The 17,156-nt window shown below is 39.0% G+C and overlaps 2 protein-coding genes across 2 annotated transcripts; one reads left to right on the forward strand and one right to left on the reverse strand.

Annotated features, from left to right (window-relative positions):
- Nucleotides 1-4,387: 4,387 nt before the first annotated feature.
- zgc:195001 (uncharacterized protein LOC567531 homolog) lies at nt 4,388-10,671 on the forward strand. The gene is made up of 5 exons (XM_063903751.1): nt 4,388-4,481; nt 9,059-9,085; nt 9,245-9,307; nt 9,407-9,546; nt 9,922-10,671. Exons 1-5 carry the CDS (start codon nt 4,427-4,429, stop codon nt 10,333-10,335), a joined length of 699 nt encoding a protein of 232 aa, XP_063759821.1. The 5' UTR covers nt 4,388-4,426; the 3' UTR covers nt 10,336-10,671.
- Nucleotides 10,672-10,833: 162 nt separating this feature from the next.
- Nucleotides 10,834-16,332, reverse strand: akt1s1 (AKT1 substrate 1 (proline-rich)). The gene is made up of 6 exons (XM_063903750.1): nt 16,175-16,332; nt 14,905-15,651; nt 14,283-14,550; nt 14,117-14,200; nt 13,861-14,033; nt 10,834-12,798 (listed from the first exon to the last, which is right to left on the reverse strand). Exons 2-6 carry the CDS (start codon nt 15,295-15,297, stop codon nt 12,661-12,663), a joined length of 1,056 nt encoding a protein of 351 aa, XP_063759820.1. The 5' UTR covers nt 15,298-15,651; nt 16,175-16,332; the 3' UTR covers nt 10,834-12,660.
- Between the last annotated feature and the right edge of the window lie 824 nt (nt 16,333-17,156).

The raw sequence follows: 17,156 nt of genomic DNA on the forward strand, positions 1-17,156 counted from the left end.
TATCAGCAGGGTTACACAATGTTCTAATTTAAAACTTGTTTTGAAGTGTTTCAAGTCTACCTCCTTATTCCCCTTTAAAAACTCAACAATCTCAACTATTCTACTTTCAGCAAAAACACTAATGAATCATGAGAGGCCTATCAGCAGGGTTTGTGATGTATGTCCATCTACCAAGAAGCTGGGGGACACCAACACTGAGACACATGATTGTGGTGATCATTAGGAATGGAATCATGTGTGTTTGCAAATACACTAAGACCGCACATTCTGTGAACACATGTTGCTTTCAACAAGTGTATCACAGACTACAGGTTAAAAATCATCATACAACTAAAAATAACAACGTCATATCCAAGTAAAATGGACCTACTTAACAATCGTAGTAATCACATGCAACATTTAAAAAGTAAAAGACTCACACACTTAAACTCTATTGGAGGAGATAGCTGTTGTTCAGCTTTAAAAAAAAAAAAAAACAGTATCGAGAAACCACAGCTTCTTGTTGTGCTTTAAAACTACAGACTTCAGAGGACTTGATAAATCTCTTTACAGTCTGTTCTACCATCTATCTTTCCAGGTCAGTTTCCAGCAAGTTTGAGTGGTTCATACATAAAGTTAAGCTGTGCATTTATACGCCTGATGAATGTTCAGTGTACTCAGGAAAAAAATCCTTTCTTATTGGATGGTCCCTAAATAAGCATATTCAAATGACTGTCACATTTCGCACATCTCTATGAAGTCTGACGCTTTACTCCAACTTGCGTGGCTGCTCAGGACAACTAGAAACCTTACATAGCTTATATAACTTAACCAGGACAATCTAAAAACCAACATTTGGATTTAGGTTAATGGGAAACCTTAATTAAATCAGTCTTCAAATGAGATTGCGGTTGAAATAACTGGTAGCTTTGACCACAGTACCCACTGCATCAGTATTGGTATTACTCCTCTCACAAAACAGATAAGACTACTTATCTCCTTTCCTACTCTCTAATCTAAATAAACATACATTTAAGCTTTGCCCTTCACTGCAGGCACATGTCATTTGTAGGTGCATCAATGTCTTTAGAGCACACTTCCTGTTGTGTCATAAAGGAATGGATAGTGTGATATACAGAACTAAAATGCAAAAGAGGCCTAGAGGCTGTAAATCATTTCAAATGTGAGTGGATTGATATGATTTATTGATATTATGCACTATGAACACTTTCAACAGTTAATTGACAAGCTATCCGATTGCTTTCAAGGTTTTAATAACATGGCGAGAGGATAAAAGGTAAATGATGTAATACAAGAGTGGAGGGGGGCAGGGTAAGCAGAAGAGGGAGGCTTCATACATGAAACAGGTCGCCGCAAGCATAGCAGCAGTTACCCATAAATCCCATGGCTCTGTCGCCTGGATATCACCAATGTCAGCTTGACACCATGTGATCGGCAGGACAACCCCCCCCCCCTCTTGACATGCTATGATTTAGAAGCAGTTATGAGGTTTATGTTGCACTAAAGTGTTGGGGGGAGAGTTGATTTTAGCCTGTCATTATCACACTGTAAATCTGGACATTTTAACTATGGTTGCCTCATTATAAATGATATATAACTAGAAGCTCTACTCATCATAAAATGAATATTCCAGAGAAGTCCATAGAACAAACACACGTTTTCTTATTATTATTATTTTCTATACCATTAATCATTATGATCCTCAGATTTATCTGGAGCCTTCAAGAAACTACACGATTGTATATTGAGTTAAAATGTGCTCAATCCAAGTAGCTACAACAAAAACATGCTGTTACACATTTAATAATGCCATGAAATATAACCAATCAATTATTGGGGACATTACTAGAGAATATATACTTTCACTTTTGGCTGGCACTTCTTTTTTTATTTAAAATAGAGGACTTTTAGTTGTAATTGAATATTTATAATGTTGTATCTTTTGGTACACAAGTAAATTACACAATGGTTTCCACCACTGCATTATTCACAATAATTTAGTACTAAACAACAATTGTTTCCTTTACTCTAGATTAAAAACATCCACGGTGTTCATACTGAGAGCGAAGATAAAACAATGAGCCAGAAGTGAGAGGGAGGAAGCACCTGCCTTGTCAATCAGAGAACCAAGAAAACTTCACAAAGTCTCTGAAAGGCTCCCAGCAGGCCTTCACAGATTACAGGCTCACACTTATTGTATCCCCCACACCCAATCATGTTATACATGTCACCATAGCACCACCATGTTAGTGTGTAGGACATTTTTAATGGTCAAGCTTGGAGGTAATGTACACTCGAATATTACATAATAATCCTTGACTGTATTACATAGCAACCCTTAACACACCCAAAGGTCAGGGTACAATACTATTTAAGCCCTCTCACTGACAGCAGTAAGAAGCAGGTGTTGAAATGTGTTTTCATGCTTCACACGGAGAATATCTGGTACTAAAGGCAGGCGCTAAGCGGGTAGTTACACTTCATTTAAATTCTTCTTCTAATAGCATTGAGATGGCGTCTTGTGTCCGGGAGTTATTTCCTATTAACTTAAATCAATAAAAATGTGCCAGTAGAAGAAATATTCCAAACATTGTCTGATACTTGATTGCTTTTCATCAGGGGAGAATGTATTACTGCGGTTGCTAATAACAAAGGAACAAGACAATCCCTGAAGTACTGTACTTGAATACAATGTAACATACGTATGTGTACTATGTATTATATTTATTGCTTTGCAGATCATACTATTTTTTATAAATTATGATGAAGTGCTTCATATTTAACAATCAAATCATAAATTAATTATTTTTGCTTTTAAATTTGAGTTTGGTGGATATTAATGATGGAATAAACATTTGATTATCGGGTTAGGTTTGGGAAAAGCGTTGCACTCTGGAGGAGCGCTGCAAAGTGCACTTGCTCTCGGGGAATGTTAAAAAAACATTTTGAAAAACTCAAAGAATTTCATTAAATTATTTATAAAGCTCTTTAAAAATAAAATGCAGACCAAAACCCAAGTATAAAGACAAGTTAAAAAAACAAGTTACAAACCCAGAAGAGGACTAGACCACGGCAGTGGAGGCAGAAGAGCGGGACCTACATATCTCCTTCTCTCACGATGGGAAACAATATATAAAAAAGGAACAATTACCATTTTCAAAATAAAATGCTGCTAACAGTACATACTATTGTTGTCTGTACTCCTTTCACTCTGGCATTCCGTCCTTCCCATCACATTCCCACTGCTCCAAACTCCAACGTTAATCTTTACTATCCACCAGATAGACTTTTCTCCTCACAGCCAAAGATCCTGAGCTACCCTGTCTTGCAATTTTATAATGAGCCTTTCCCCACACATTCATTGTCAGTAAGTCTCAATGTTGCTTTTCTAGCTGTGTGCCATTGCTTTTTAAGTTTCTATTACCTGAACCTGAACCTGAACTTTAACCCCAACATACTCCTGTCTTACTAATGATACTCTATTTTTGGACAGCAGGGCCTCCTCAGAAATTCACATTTTTTAAATATTATCTTGCCCAGGCTGCGGTAACCCTACCCTTGCAAAAGATTCAAGATAGGGTGGGTAATATAAAAGTAATAATTGTAGAAATTCTCCCTACATCCCAAAATCAAATGTTCAGACAAAAAAACAAATAAAAAAATCTGTGGCTTTCCCTGGACTATTCAACTAAAAGAAGTTGACACTTAAAATGTCATCAACATCTTTGTACAAAGACTGTTGTTATTTTCAAGCGATGACCACACGAGCACTTAAGTACAACTCGCCCCAACTTTTCTGCCAGAGTGCACTTACAGCAGCTGCTGACTGATGAGAGCTGAGATTGACGACAGCTCACCAGTGAGAAGCTGGTTGCCATCTTAAATACTGAGAGCCCCCATTGCGCCCCATACAGACACAAACACCTACAGCTTTTGCCAGGGTCAGTTTAAGAGGTTTAAAGTCAGTGGCCGTTCATGCTTGGGAGCGATGTCATCGTGTTGGTAAAGCTTCAAACCAAGCACAAAAAATAAAGTGCACGTGTGAATTCAAGCACCAACATCTCTAGATATTCTAGACACATGTGCATCACCTTTGACCCCTGCAAATTGTTCTTTAGTTTAATTAAGGCATTTCTGTCATTAGTTCACTGCTACATTTGGGGCATATGCCTCATGCACATGCTCAGTCCATGTGTCTGCAAATGAGCATGCATACTTGGGATATACTGGGTATTTGCTTGTCTCTACCTATCTGATCCCTGAAAAGGATTCATGTGACACGAGGACAGGAGGACCATCCCTTTGGGTCATGGTTACATCCAACCAAATTGTATGCAACCCTCCTCCCCCCCTCACCTCATTTGAAGTCAATAAGAGAGACCCCCCAGAGACGCACAGGCACACTATCACAAGACCTCCCCATCTGATGCCAATCAGCGCTGTGAGCAACACGGGAATCATGCCTGTACCAAGGAAAGCAGGTAAGAAACCGAGATCTGAGTTCCTATGAGGACTTGTGAGGGCAAACATCATGTGCCATATGGGTGAAAGCAGCTCCTGTTTACGTATTTATGTTAATTAAAATAAGCCTTTTGTATTTTATCAATTATTGTTCAGGTAAGTAGGATTAATAGTTCTAACCAAATGTGGAAGTTAAAATTTGGTATACTTTAAAAGAGTGTTTTTATAATTATGCGACTCAGAATTTGGAAATTTGAATCTGATTAAAATGTGTGATATTTTTTTGATTTGTAATGCTCAATACCAACTGGCCTCTAAACACATCTTTGTTTACAATTTTATTACCCTTTCAGAGGTTTTTATATTTCTGTTTTACACTGAAAATCATTTGTAAAAGATAAACCATTATTTAGTTTTATCTCTCTATTTGCAACGCAACCCCCTCAAAACTACAGATCACAGAGACGTACTAAACTGTTATTCTAGCCATTTTTTGCTTTATTTAAAATATGTCATCAAGCAGATAAAATGTATTTATTGCTTGGCACAGTGTTTACAGTGGCACAGTGTATTATATTCAAATCATTTTTGTCTAAAAGTTATTGAGTTACCTCGTGCTGACCATCCCAGTATGTCAGCATATATCAAAACATTCCCTCACCTTGGATTCTGCGTGTTTCTTTCAGACCATTACTCATGTCAAAAAGAGCATAAATGATCCCCTCCCAGACTGGTTATGGTTTCTTCTGCACTTATCCAGTTCCCCTTAATGTCACAACCTAATCTACAATTTCAGAGATTGTATTTCTTTTCCTTTTTAACATGACACACCTGTCTCAGCTCTGTCACTACTGGTAGTTCTTCGTATAAACATCTCTATTCTCTCTTTTTTTCCGGATTTTTCTGATCTATAATGAGTGTTTCACTATTCCATAATAGCTTCCACAACTCAGACACCTACCTACTCTCCCTTCCAGCTCTGAGCCCAAATGTTACTGATTTTTCCTCTGGCAGTCACAGTTATGAAGTGTGAAATGTTGCAGTTATTCAAGTTGAAAATGGGAAAGCTCTGGCTTTATCGCCATTAGGTGACACACAGCACCCTGTCCTCTGCACTTTGATGTCTCCCTAGAGAATTGGCTCTATCAAAAGTTTAAACATGAGTGAATGACCTATTCATAGTAGTTTATATATTGGTCCCTTTTGTTTTTGTACCAGCCATTTAAATAGCTTCCATCACCATTATTCCTGAATCCTTCATGCATCTGTCTGTCAATGTTATTTCCTTACCGTCTCCACCTCACATGTGCACTGGGCTTTCAGCCAGTCAGTCTTGACAGGGAAGAGGGATGAGTCAGGCATGGAGCCAACAATGCTCATCCCATTCCCTCAACCTAATCCCACAATATTTCAATCTTGCTGCCTCAGTGGCATGTTTTGAACTTGATCTACACAGATAATGTAGCTCTATCCCACTGTGATGGGAATCTGGGTGGGGAAAAGTTTAAAATGGCAGTTGGAAACAACAAGCTCTCATCAAGTTCCAATGTTGATGTTGCGGCTTGCTGAGCTGTTCATCTTTTAAACATGGGACGAAACTTTGTCTTTGTTGTTGATGTGAATCCATACCCAAACACACCTGCCACCTGCTTGATGTTGTGGACAATTCCAGCTCAGCTCCTTTGCTCAACCACAACAGCTTCATCCAGATATTCAGCCAATATTTCCAGCTTGATTTATTGTTTTTTTAATGGTCCCACTGCCCTAAAATATTTAAATGTCTCACAACTCCCTCTTGCATCCCATTCCATATGTTTCATGTCTCTATAGCTGTGATGTCAAGCTATCAATCTTTTTAGCTATCTGTTTATCTCTATGGGACTTTCCTGTTGATCCAGCAGAGCATCCGCCGGGTTTAACCTCGACAAAGCAACCGGGGAGCTGGCACATCTCCAATCACTCAACATACTTTCTGCCAGCCTGATATCTTACTCCAACGTTACTGAGTTGTTCACCTAACTATCGTTGTATACAAGCCAGGAACATCCCGCAGATTTCAAGACGCCAATGTTATACGTCTGTCTTCAAATCTATTCTCAGTAATTCCATTAAATGCTTAGACAAACAAAGCACTATTACACTTGGCATTGCTTTCATTGGGTTCATTGCTCACCTGCTGTGTTCCTCTAAGGCGAGATCAGGAAATGTAGGAGAGGAAAGATGAATGAAGTGACCTGTCACTAGCGTGTTATGTAACACCAATATCAAAGGAAGGCGGCATGACCTACACTCTCCTCTCTCCCTGTCTGCTCTGTACATCTGCTGGTCAGATGGACGATACTCCAGCAGGCTTGCTGCTGAAGTCAGCAAGGTCACATAGTGGACAATATCAAAACTGAAGTCTGCTGTGTTATTGGAACCTAAGCGTTGGTAGGCTTAATATTTCTGCAAGCCCAGTCAATTATCACATTTTCTTGTCTTAGTGGCTTCAGTCCAGTAATTATGTTCAACACAATGTTTTCCAGCATAACAATACACTAATACTGTGAATATATTTCAATGTTTAATTACTGCTTAGTATTCTTGGCTTTAAAGACCTGTGGGATCTCTCTCTTCAAAGCTAACAGCTTTAAAGGCGGCCCTCTCACACCACATTAGCCACACTTAGAGGACCAGCAGGTTCATGGAAAGCAATGCACTTCTAATAACTGCAGATTGTACACCAGACTCAATATGTCCACCCTCAGCATAGGGTCATGCAGGCTGGAGAGGTTATGTTTCCTAAGGCGAAGACATTCCCTGGGATTAACCATCGCACCTTAAAGAGCTGGCTCAACTCTTCAGACATATGAGCACTATCACCGCTTTGATCAAAGACCAGCTTTACATTTAAAAAGGGCATTCAGTGCATTTACTTTTATGGTAATGATTCAGTAACACCATATTAGGTTTAACATATGCTAACACTACCTTTAAAGATATTAGGTTTGGTTGGGTTCTAGCTTGTCATAAAACAATAAAACAAAATCTTTAAATAGCCTATAAACAATACTTAAAAAATGTATAAAGCACAAGACAGAATAAAAATGCAAAACGTAAATGACTCATTTCTAGTGTTGGAAAAAGGTAAAAACTCAAGTATTTGATCTTATTTTATTTTCCATTTGCCTTTATGATGTAACTATACAAATATTTTATATTGGGTTTCAATATTTCTCTCAATTTAATTAGTTGGAACTTGCTAAAACAGAATGTGATATTCTCAAACTCAGCAGAAAAGTGCTATTTTTGAACATAAAGGGAACATTAATGAGAAACCCTGGAGGTCAGCATGACGTACAGTAAGAACTTAAGAAACCCTGTTCTAAAAAAATTGCGCCCTCATATATGGAATCAGAAAAATAGATGAAGTTCTGTCTAATTTGGGCCAAAGCAAAGGACACGCAAATAACTCTGATGTGGTGATGTAAGAGTGCGATAGGTGAGTAAGAAGGATGAGGAATTAGTTGTCACTCTGAAATAGGAGGAACAGTAACTTGAGCGCGGCCGACTTAGATAGACACAGAGGGGGAGCGATGATGACCTGACTGGCCAGAATTGGATAGCAGTTTTCTCCGAATGTCAGAAGACACATTGACTCACAAACTGGAGGAAGAACAGACAGAGATTATACACCAGCCCAAAGCGTGACAAACATGCCCTTGGCGGTGTGAAGTAACAGCACCTTACCGAAATATTCTCAGAATGATACTCCCTGTTGTCAGTGGCCATGATGTGTGTCCTCAGAGGTATGGTCTGGCCTCCAGATTCCTTATGTTGAAACCTTAAACTTCATGAATCAGGGCTGAACCGACATAGTACAAATTCTCCTGCATGTGATCTACTGTATGTTGAGAGCTAAAGCGGATTTACCGTCCCTGAATGGCAGCCTTAAAGAAGCGTTGATGAAGGGAGAGGCGTCAGAGGAAGATGAGAAGCTTTAAGGATGCTGGCTGCAATTTATTTGTTGGTTTAACACTGAAGATTGTCATGCAAGGAGAGACCATAAAATCAGAATCAGATCCTTTACTTAAGTAGAAGTATACAGTCTGAAAAATACATTACAAATGAAAATCTTTCCTTTGAAACGTAAAATGATTCAAGTAAAAGTAGGCTTCTTGTTATGTAGAAGCCATATTGTCCATCTGTGCAAGCATTACCTAATTAAAAATTAAAATTACAATGCAATTTCTAACCTTTGAGAATGAAAACGGCATTTGTAATTTAATTGCTTTATATCATATAATCCCATTTTAAAATTACAGTTTTACATCAGTTCATTCTGTCCTCTATTGACTTCCATCAAGCAATATATTTTGATACTGAAATCGTAACATATATATTGTATAACTAAAAGGTGTCAGATGAATGTAGTGGAGTAAGAGCACAATATAATTTCCCTCTGAAATGTAGTTAAGGACAATTTAAAGTGCACAAAATGGAAGAAGAATACTTAAATTGGACTAAGTCACTTTACACCACTGAATAATAGTATCTCAATGTCTTATATTATTTTTGCAGTGAAATGACACGCTATCTTCTTCTTCTTCTTCTGCAGGAAGAAAAAACAGCAATGCTCCAGAAGGTAAAGAGCTACATTTGCTTTTGTTAAGGCTTCGTAAATCACAAAAGGAAAAGAAGCAACCACTCTCTAATTGAAATAAGTGGTGCCATGTTAGTGATGATCCACTTATGATGCAGTTGTATGCAATTCCTTTTAACTCTCTCATGTCTGACACCTCAGAGAAGCTGCCGCCATATGATCCAAATCTTCCTGAGCCCACCACCAGGGCTGACTTCATACAACGTAAGTCTGTTTAAATTTGTTACGACCATTTAACAGCAACAGTTTTGCTGCTTCTTCACCTTTAGTCTTCCACTTTCTGTTTGTATTTCTTTCTCTCAGATTGGTTGCCCACCTCTCTTGATGATAAAACTGCACAGAAACTGTTGTGGATTTCAGAAGGCGGGTCAAAGGTGGCCCGTACATCAGAGGCCGTCTGCCCATATCCCAACAGGCCTGAGAGATATGAACACTCTCCACAGGTAGGCCTTTGAACTATATTTAAGTATATAAAATGGAAATACTTGCATCAAGCATCTTAAAAGTGTTACAGTACTTAAATAAATGTAATTTGTTACTTTGGTCTTAAATAAATATTTTGTTAGGGTACTGGCTTGTTTGGGAAAAAGTCACATTAAAAAATGGATACAAATGAATCTGTTTTGATCTGAAAAACGTACATAATATCCGACTAGTCTAAAAAACCAAACATATATAGTTCACTAGCATATTTAACAATTAAAGGCAACAAACCCCACATTTATAATATGAAGGTTGATAAATTCAGAAGGGACTCATATTTCTAAACTTTGGATTGTAGCCCACGTCATTCCCTCCTGTGTTCTCTTCTTCATTAGGTGCTGTGTAAGGAGGGTCTGATGGGCTATCGAGGGTACTGGGAGGTGGACTACGATGGCTGGGTGGTCATTGGGGTCTTGTTTGAGTCCGCGCCTCGGAAGGGCCATGACGCTCGTGGCCCCTGCGGTCTCGGGGAGAACAGTGTCTCCTGGGGCGCCGGCTGGTCTGGATCCTGTTACCAGGTCTGGCACAACAGCGAGAACGTGGATGTCCAGCTCCCCCTGACCTCCACTATGGGCGTGTACGTCGATCAGCCCGCTGGCATTATCAAGTTCCTCATAGTGGAAGGAGAGGGTGAGAATAAGGAGGTCCGGCTGATTCACAAGTTCAAGGCCAAAATCACAGAGAAGATTTGCCCCGGGTTCTGGGTTGGAACAAATTCCTTCTGCCTTATCCGGAAAAAGGATCAGTGACACAGAGGAGGATTGAGCATGAAGCGGATATTGGGTGCGGGGGACGATGTTTGGGGAACAAGTGTTGGAGTTGCAGCACGTTGTGACATCTTTGTAGTTTGCTTTCTCTGGTTGCATGACGAAAGGTTATTCATCTCATATTATATCCCAGATGGCTACTTATTTAATTGACAATTGTTTATCTTTTATTGTATTTTATTTAACTTAGTATTTTAGTCTAGGTCTCGTACATTTTTGTAACAAGCAGGACTGTATTATAGTGCTTGTGTAACTTGAGAGCCTGCTTCTTTTTTATGTGCCGAATGTAGTAATAAATTAAACTATTGTGTAATAACACTGATGTTGCATTATGTTTGTCTGATACTTCATATCAGGGAGTACCAGAGATCAGATATTAACCATAGACTGCATATTATATACAATTCACTTCAGTAGTGTGCTGACGCCCTCTAGAGGACTTTAATATGATCGTACCCTCACACTGAAATATACAATGAGTCTTTTTTTACTCGGTGTTGCTCCTTTATTTTGAAACATAAAAGTACTTAACGGAACATTTGTTTGTTTTTGAAATGTCAGAGATGGACATTTTTTCCTTTCAAATCCACCCATTTAGCACTCTCTTTCTCAAACACACACACACGCACACACACACATTCACTCGGTTATTTCAACAAGATATCTGGAGCAAAAAAAAACAACAACCTATAACTCAGTATTGATTTACAATCATACTATCAGTCAGTCATTCATTGGCAAAAGAAAAAGGTACAAATAGGCCTGTTTTGAGGAGGAACTTGTGTCCTCCACTCACATTTTGAACAGCCACAAGCTTCAAGAAAAGACTACCCTTTAAAGGAATAGATTGGTGTTTTTTTTGGAGGTGTACAACTTTAACTCACTCTATAAACGAGAGGAGCATGCCTAAAAACATCCATGGGGTCTGGGAGATCACCAGCTCTTGTCCTTCATGCTAAACTCCAGTAAATACTGTGCTTAATGCAGCAGGGCCATGAGCTAGGGCTAGGCTGGGAGACTAATAACTACACTGTAACGAATAGTTACAGATTTTAACTTGATAATTGAGATTTCTGCTTCGGAACTTAAAAGTAACACGCCAATTAGTCAATTTAACCGTTTTTGTCTGGTGTACTATTGAGATAGAGCTTGTTTTTTTCACTTACAGTCTGTGTTAAGTTTACCATCTCTCGAGTATTGCTCCAAACTTCAAGCAAAGACATAAGAGAGTGAAATAAAAGTAAGATGTTCAACTGTTCCTTAAACAGATTTTATATCATGTTTCAGAAAACTAACTGACTCCCTCTCTTAGCCATAAATTGTTTAAAGGGATAGTTCTGATTGTGAGTGGAATTGAATGATGTATTACTCAGTGTAAAACTTTTAGTAGAAGGCGATCGGGTCGGATCGCTCCTGTTTCGAGAAACTGATAGAAGTACCAGCACTGAAGTAGAGAAATAAACTGCTGTGACGCCAGTAGAAACCTTTTTTTCAATAAGTCTGGTGGATTTGAAGAGTAAAGTAAAATTGTTCCTACTAACTATAGTGTACACTTAATAATACATAAACAGATATTGTTTTTTTCATTAGATGTGCCTTTTGTGAAGATTTCTAAACTACATTTGGCTGCTGCTCCCCTCCACAGCAGTACATTGCTTTACTCCGGTGCTGGTAGTCCTCTCTGTTCTTGTAAACTGGTGGTCGTTGGTTATACACTGAGCATGGATAAGCACTTTCAACCCAGTTTCAAACAATCCTTATAAGGAAATTGAGAATCAAGCTTAAGAGCTATTACACATTATAATATTGGGGCTATAGCTCAAAATGGTGTTTGCTAGGGCGTTAGCATGTAGTACTAAAGTTGATGATAAACCAGCACAGATGCTGCTCTCCAAAATCTTATCACTTTGCAGGTAACTTACCAAAGGGCAAACTTCCAAGTTCCAAGTGCTGAACAATTACCAATTAGCCATGCCAGTTGGACTACTACACACATTGTTTTAGTGTCTAATGTAGTGTTGAGGGTTGCGTAGTAGCTGGTGTTGTGACATGTAGTGATGAGGTTGGTGGGGGTATAGTGTTGAAATGTTTAAATGTTAGTGTTAATAACAACATTTTCCTCAAAGCATGTGCAGTTTAAATTTGTTAGTGAGAAATATGTAAATGGAGGTACTAGCTTTTACATTGTTTCACATACTGCACGTCACATCTGCCAGCCAACCCATCTTCGGCCGTCATGACAACCTTTATCTCGCTCTCTCTCCCCCTCTATCCCTTTCTCTTTCTCTCCACTCGCCTCACTCTCTCTTAGTGTTTGAGGGAGAAGTCCCCTGTGTTGAGACGGGGCCGAGGCAGGGCTCCAAACATTTCTGTCCCATCATTGGCTCCAGGAGCCAGCAGGGCCTTCATACTGGCAGCGATGTGCTCCAGGTCAGCACAGCCCACCTGATAGACAAACAAACAGGGACTGAATGTTAAACATGGCAACAGAGGCCGTACACTACCACTGGTACCCTCATGCTACCAACATATTTAACAAACAAGGACTCCTGACAGGGGACCCAGAGAATCAAACACTGCAAAGAACAACATTCATAGCAAAATATTTACATATTATTTATGTAATTATTGTCATCTGAGGTAAAAGAAAAGTAACAATTGATTTGCAGATTGTGTGAAACCAAACTCAGAAGCATGGCAATTATAAACTTTTTTAAATGGTTTCATCTATTGCTTTTGAATGACAATGCATTCATATTTCAAAAAGCTCTGATTACAACAGAAATCCAGGATATGAAGTAATTATGAACAACTTGATTTATAAATTTAAGATAAATTGAAATCATAGAATAAAGCTTATGTGTATTCTGAAGATAAAGTATATCTTCAGGGCCCACAGGGACCCCAGTTGATAGGATTAAGGTACAAAATGAGAAGCTCTGAACAGAATACACTCCATTTCAATGCTTAGTTTATTAGGGTTGCTTATTGTTATCTTAGAAAATGGCGTTGATATTTTTTTAGTTCGTAAAATATTTGCTAGGCACAACACAACAGTCACACACACTTATACAGTACAGTCACATGGACTGATGGAGCCGTCATGGTCATAAATTTGCACGTCAGAATACTGAGTGCTAAATACTGTCTTAGTCCTTAAATAGCATGAAACATATCAACTGAAATCAAAAACACAAAAAAATAAAACAGCTTGCTTTATCATCAATTATTTCATCATCTCTTTTTTTTACTTTAATGATGTCTGCTTCCAAACAACTAGCTATAAAGTCATTCTTTCAGTTATCTGATCAATAATCTGGCTGTTAATTACTAATGGTAACCTGCTTCAGAGTAAACTAGCCTCAACAGGAAACAGTAAGCCAGCTTCATGCAATCTGGAAACTTGAGTTGAGCCCAAAGACAGCTGCCTGACCCACTATTTCACCCAAACAGTTTAATCTATGCATGCAAACTAACAGCTTTGTCCTTTTTAAGATATGTGCTCACCCGTTCTCCACTGTTGTTTTCTCCTTGAGCTCTGCCTCCTTTGCAGCCCCACACAGGCACGGAGACGGGCAGCGAGCGGGCCATAGCCATGGCGTTGGTGTAACGGTGTGAGTATGCAGACTGACCCATGGCCATGCCACGCGTTGGCGGAGGAGCATCCTCACTCAAAGAGCCTAGAACAGGTAGTAAAGTGGATGTGAATGATGCTGTGGATCTACACGCTTATGTGACTACGTTCAGCATAACAGACTCTTACCATCAGTGCTCTCCTCTTCCCCGTCAGACTCAAAGAACGGCTCGCATTCCCGGGAAAGAGAGTCCTCATCCATGGAGAAGACACCTGAAGCAAAAAGTGTGAAAACCTCAGAATGGATGCACATCATGGCATTTAAAATGGACAAATTAACGAACTCTCTCCTCACCAGCGCTTTCGTGCCCAAAGGGTCTCCTCTCATCCATGTCCTCCTCCTCTTCCTCATCCTCACACTCTTCTTCCAAATCTTCAATCCCAGATCTCTGTCTCCCCTGCTCGGCCTCCATCGCAAACTTATCACATTCCCTCTCTCCGTTGTCGTTCTGCCCGCCCCCCTGGCCGGTCGCAGCTCCTGAGCTGTAGATTGACGGATAGCTCTGGGAATAAAGTCTGTTGTTTGGACTGACTCCGCCCACCCCACTGTCTCCCGTAAAGCTCTGGAAGAACAGAAAAATCCACCATGTTATGGATATAACATTTTAAATGAACTTCATAAGGAAGAAAACTGTTACAATAATTATACTTTTCATTCAACCAGATTTGCAGACCTTTATATTGCCCGTTGTGTTAACATGCGTTTGTGTGCATACGAATGTCACCAATACTTAAGCCAACACACATAAAATTTTCCCTATTTTAAAAAAACTTTGGCATTGCACAGATGTTTCATATTTTTGTAAACAGACCTTGAGAGTACATTTTATTTATTGTCTTAGTTTTGTATATTGTAATGTGTGGATATTTTTCTCTCTGGGATAAAATATAGCCCAACAAAACATGCAGGAACTCACCCCTCTGTTTCCGGGGTCAGAGGTCTGGTCAACAACCAACTTGGTGCTTCCCTCTCTCCCTGCTTGGCGTGTGTGCTTTTGGGTTGTTAGCATGGTCGTGGAGTGCAGCACACCGATGTCGTCCATGTAGCGTCGAGCCGACTCAGCAAGAAACCCTTGACCCCATACATTGTAGGAGAAAGCACACTCCTTAGGAAAGGCACTGCTGCTCTCCCGTTTCTTTATCCCATCTTCACCTCCACCCGATGACCGGAACTTCTTACAGGCTGTAAGTATGGTGAGGTCACAGCCAGACTTTTGGCAATATGTTTCTGCAGCAGAAAGTAGTGCCAGCCAGCTTTCTTTGTGGTTGTCTGGGATCTCGGGCTCAGATGACTGGGTAATGGAGGCCATAATGGTGCAAAGTAGTGTTACAACTTTCTAATATATCCAGACCTGGTGAGAGAACTGAGTAATGCTGATGAATGAAGAGTTTGAGGTTTAGCTTGGATAGAGGATAGGATTTGGACGTAATACAATATTAACAGGTAACTTTGGTAGCTGCGGTGTATTTGACTTTGCTCAAATGTTGAAAAACTGTTGTTTCTTTTGTCCTGCTGGTGTTAGTTTTCAGCAAATGCGGGGAAAATAAGTGATCTATCAGGTAGAGAGGCACTGGGTGTCTTTAAGATATGATCAATTGGCCGGTGTCACTAAACACTTGAGAGCCAGGGGAGAGAAGAGATGTTGCCAAGTTGCTGGTGATACCTGTAAAAAAACAAGGTTAGATGTAAAATGTTGATAAATACCACTCATCGTAAAAGTGAGATTATTCTTTGTACTAAAAATGTATGGGTTGAGAGACATTGCCCATTTAAATATGTGCAGATAAGCATATAAAAACAATCTGCTTAACCTTATCTATCCTCGGATTGACGCAGCTCTCAAACCCTCCATGAGCTGCTTGCAATAGATCTATATGCTAACTAATGCTACTGTAGCTACTGCAACGTTAGCAACTGGAGCTCTTCAATGGCCAGGCTCTATTGATCACCGTTATTGCCATTTTTGCAATCGTCTCCGTAAATGTGTTTTAGGATTGCGTGCTTCGGACTTGGTATGCACAGTAAGTGTCGCTGCTGCAGCTGTTGTTGTTGATCTTGTTGTTCAGCCAGTGTTGTGTGCATCCTCCTCATGATAAACCCACACTTCACCTCCATTTTTTCAGACTTTAGCAGGAGCCGAGACGAGCAAGTGTAAATCATAGGAAACATGACAGAGGTTCACCTACCTGTTCAGTTTCTTTCTTCAACGTTGCCAGATGTTTATCAATCCTAAACTTTACTTCTTTTTTGTCAAACGTATTCTACATTCTCCAACGGTTTCTCTCCCCTAGCTAGGCTCTACACCAGCAGCAAGCTAGCAATAATTAAAAACAGCTTTTCCTGCTAAGAATTTCAAACTAAAAGCCATGAAAATGACACGTGATATTTCACTTGCTGTTTTAGAAACAGTTTACACTTCCGTGTATGTTTATAACTTCTCGGACACTTTCCCACTGGCATTACTATCAACCACACATTTATATCAGCCTACATCTTTTCATGTTTGTATTCGAACTTACACTGTATTATGTCTTAGATTCTTATTTTGCTTTGTTGATGAATTGAGCATTGTTTTAGCATAGTCTCTGTATTTGGTATGTCTGTACACTATATAAAACAATAAGTAATAGGCAGGGCTGGGAACAGTATGAAAAGTAATGTTATCTGATAACTTTCCCTTACTTTTGTATTTCTTCAATATCAAATGCAATGCAAATTTAAAAAAATATATATATAGAAAATAAATAACAACAAGATGATTTTTTTTTAATTGTGTGTAACAATATGACCTTAGAAAAAAAGAAACTTAAAATATATTACATTAAAAACAGTAATATTTTACCAATGCTGTTCAGAAGACTTTATTTTTGTTTATTAAATCAGATGTCTACCAATTGAATAGCCTACATATTAAAACCTTAAAAGAAAATTCATTCAGTAGGTCTTTATTTCAAATGTATGAAGACTGCTTTTTTTCCTCCTTCATGTTACAGTAACCTGATTGCTTTTTTTCGTATGTTATCAAATACAGTTTTTTGTATCAGGATAACGTATAATGTAATCCGTTGCTCCCCAAAACTGGTAATAAGTCTGTTAAATATGAGGTCTGTACTTTGCTGATTTATTATTTCCCCAAAAACTTCTTAAATGTTTCCTGAAATACATATA

Source organism: Eleginops maclovinus, chromosome 16, assembly GCF_036324505.1.
Source record: "Eleginops maclovinus isolate JMC-PN-2008 ecotype Puerto Natales chromosome 16, JC_Emac_rtc_rv5, whole genome shotgun sequence".
Lineage (NCBI taxonomy): Eukaryota > Metazoa > Chordata > Actinopteri > Perciformes > Eleginopidae > Eleginops > Eleginops maclovinus.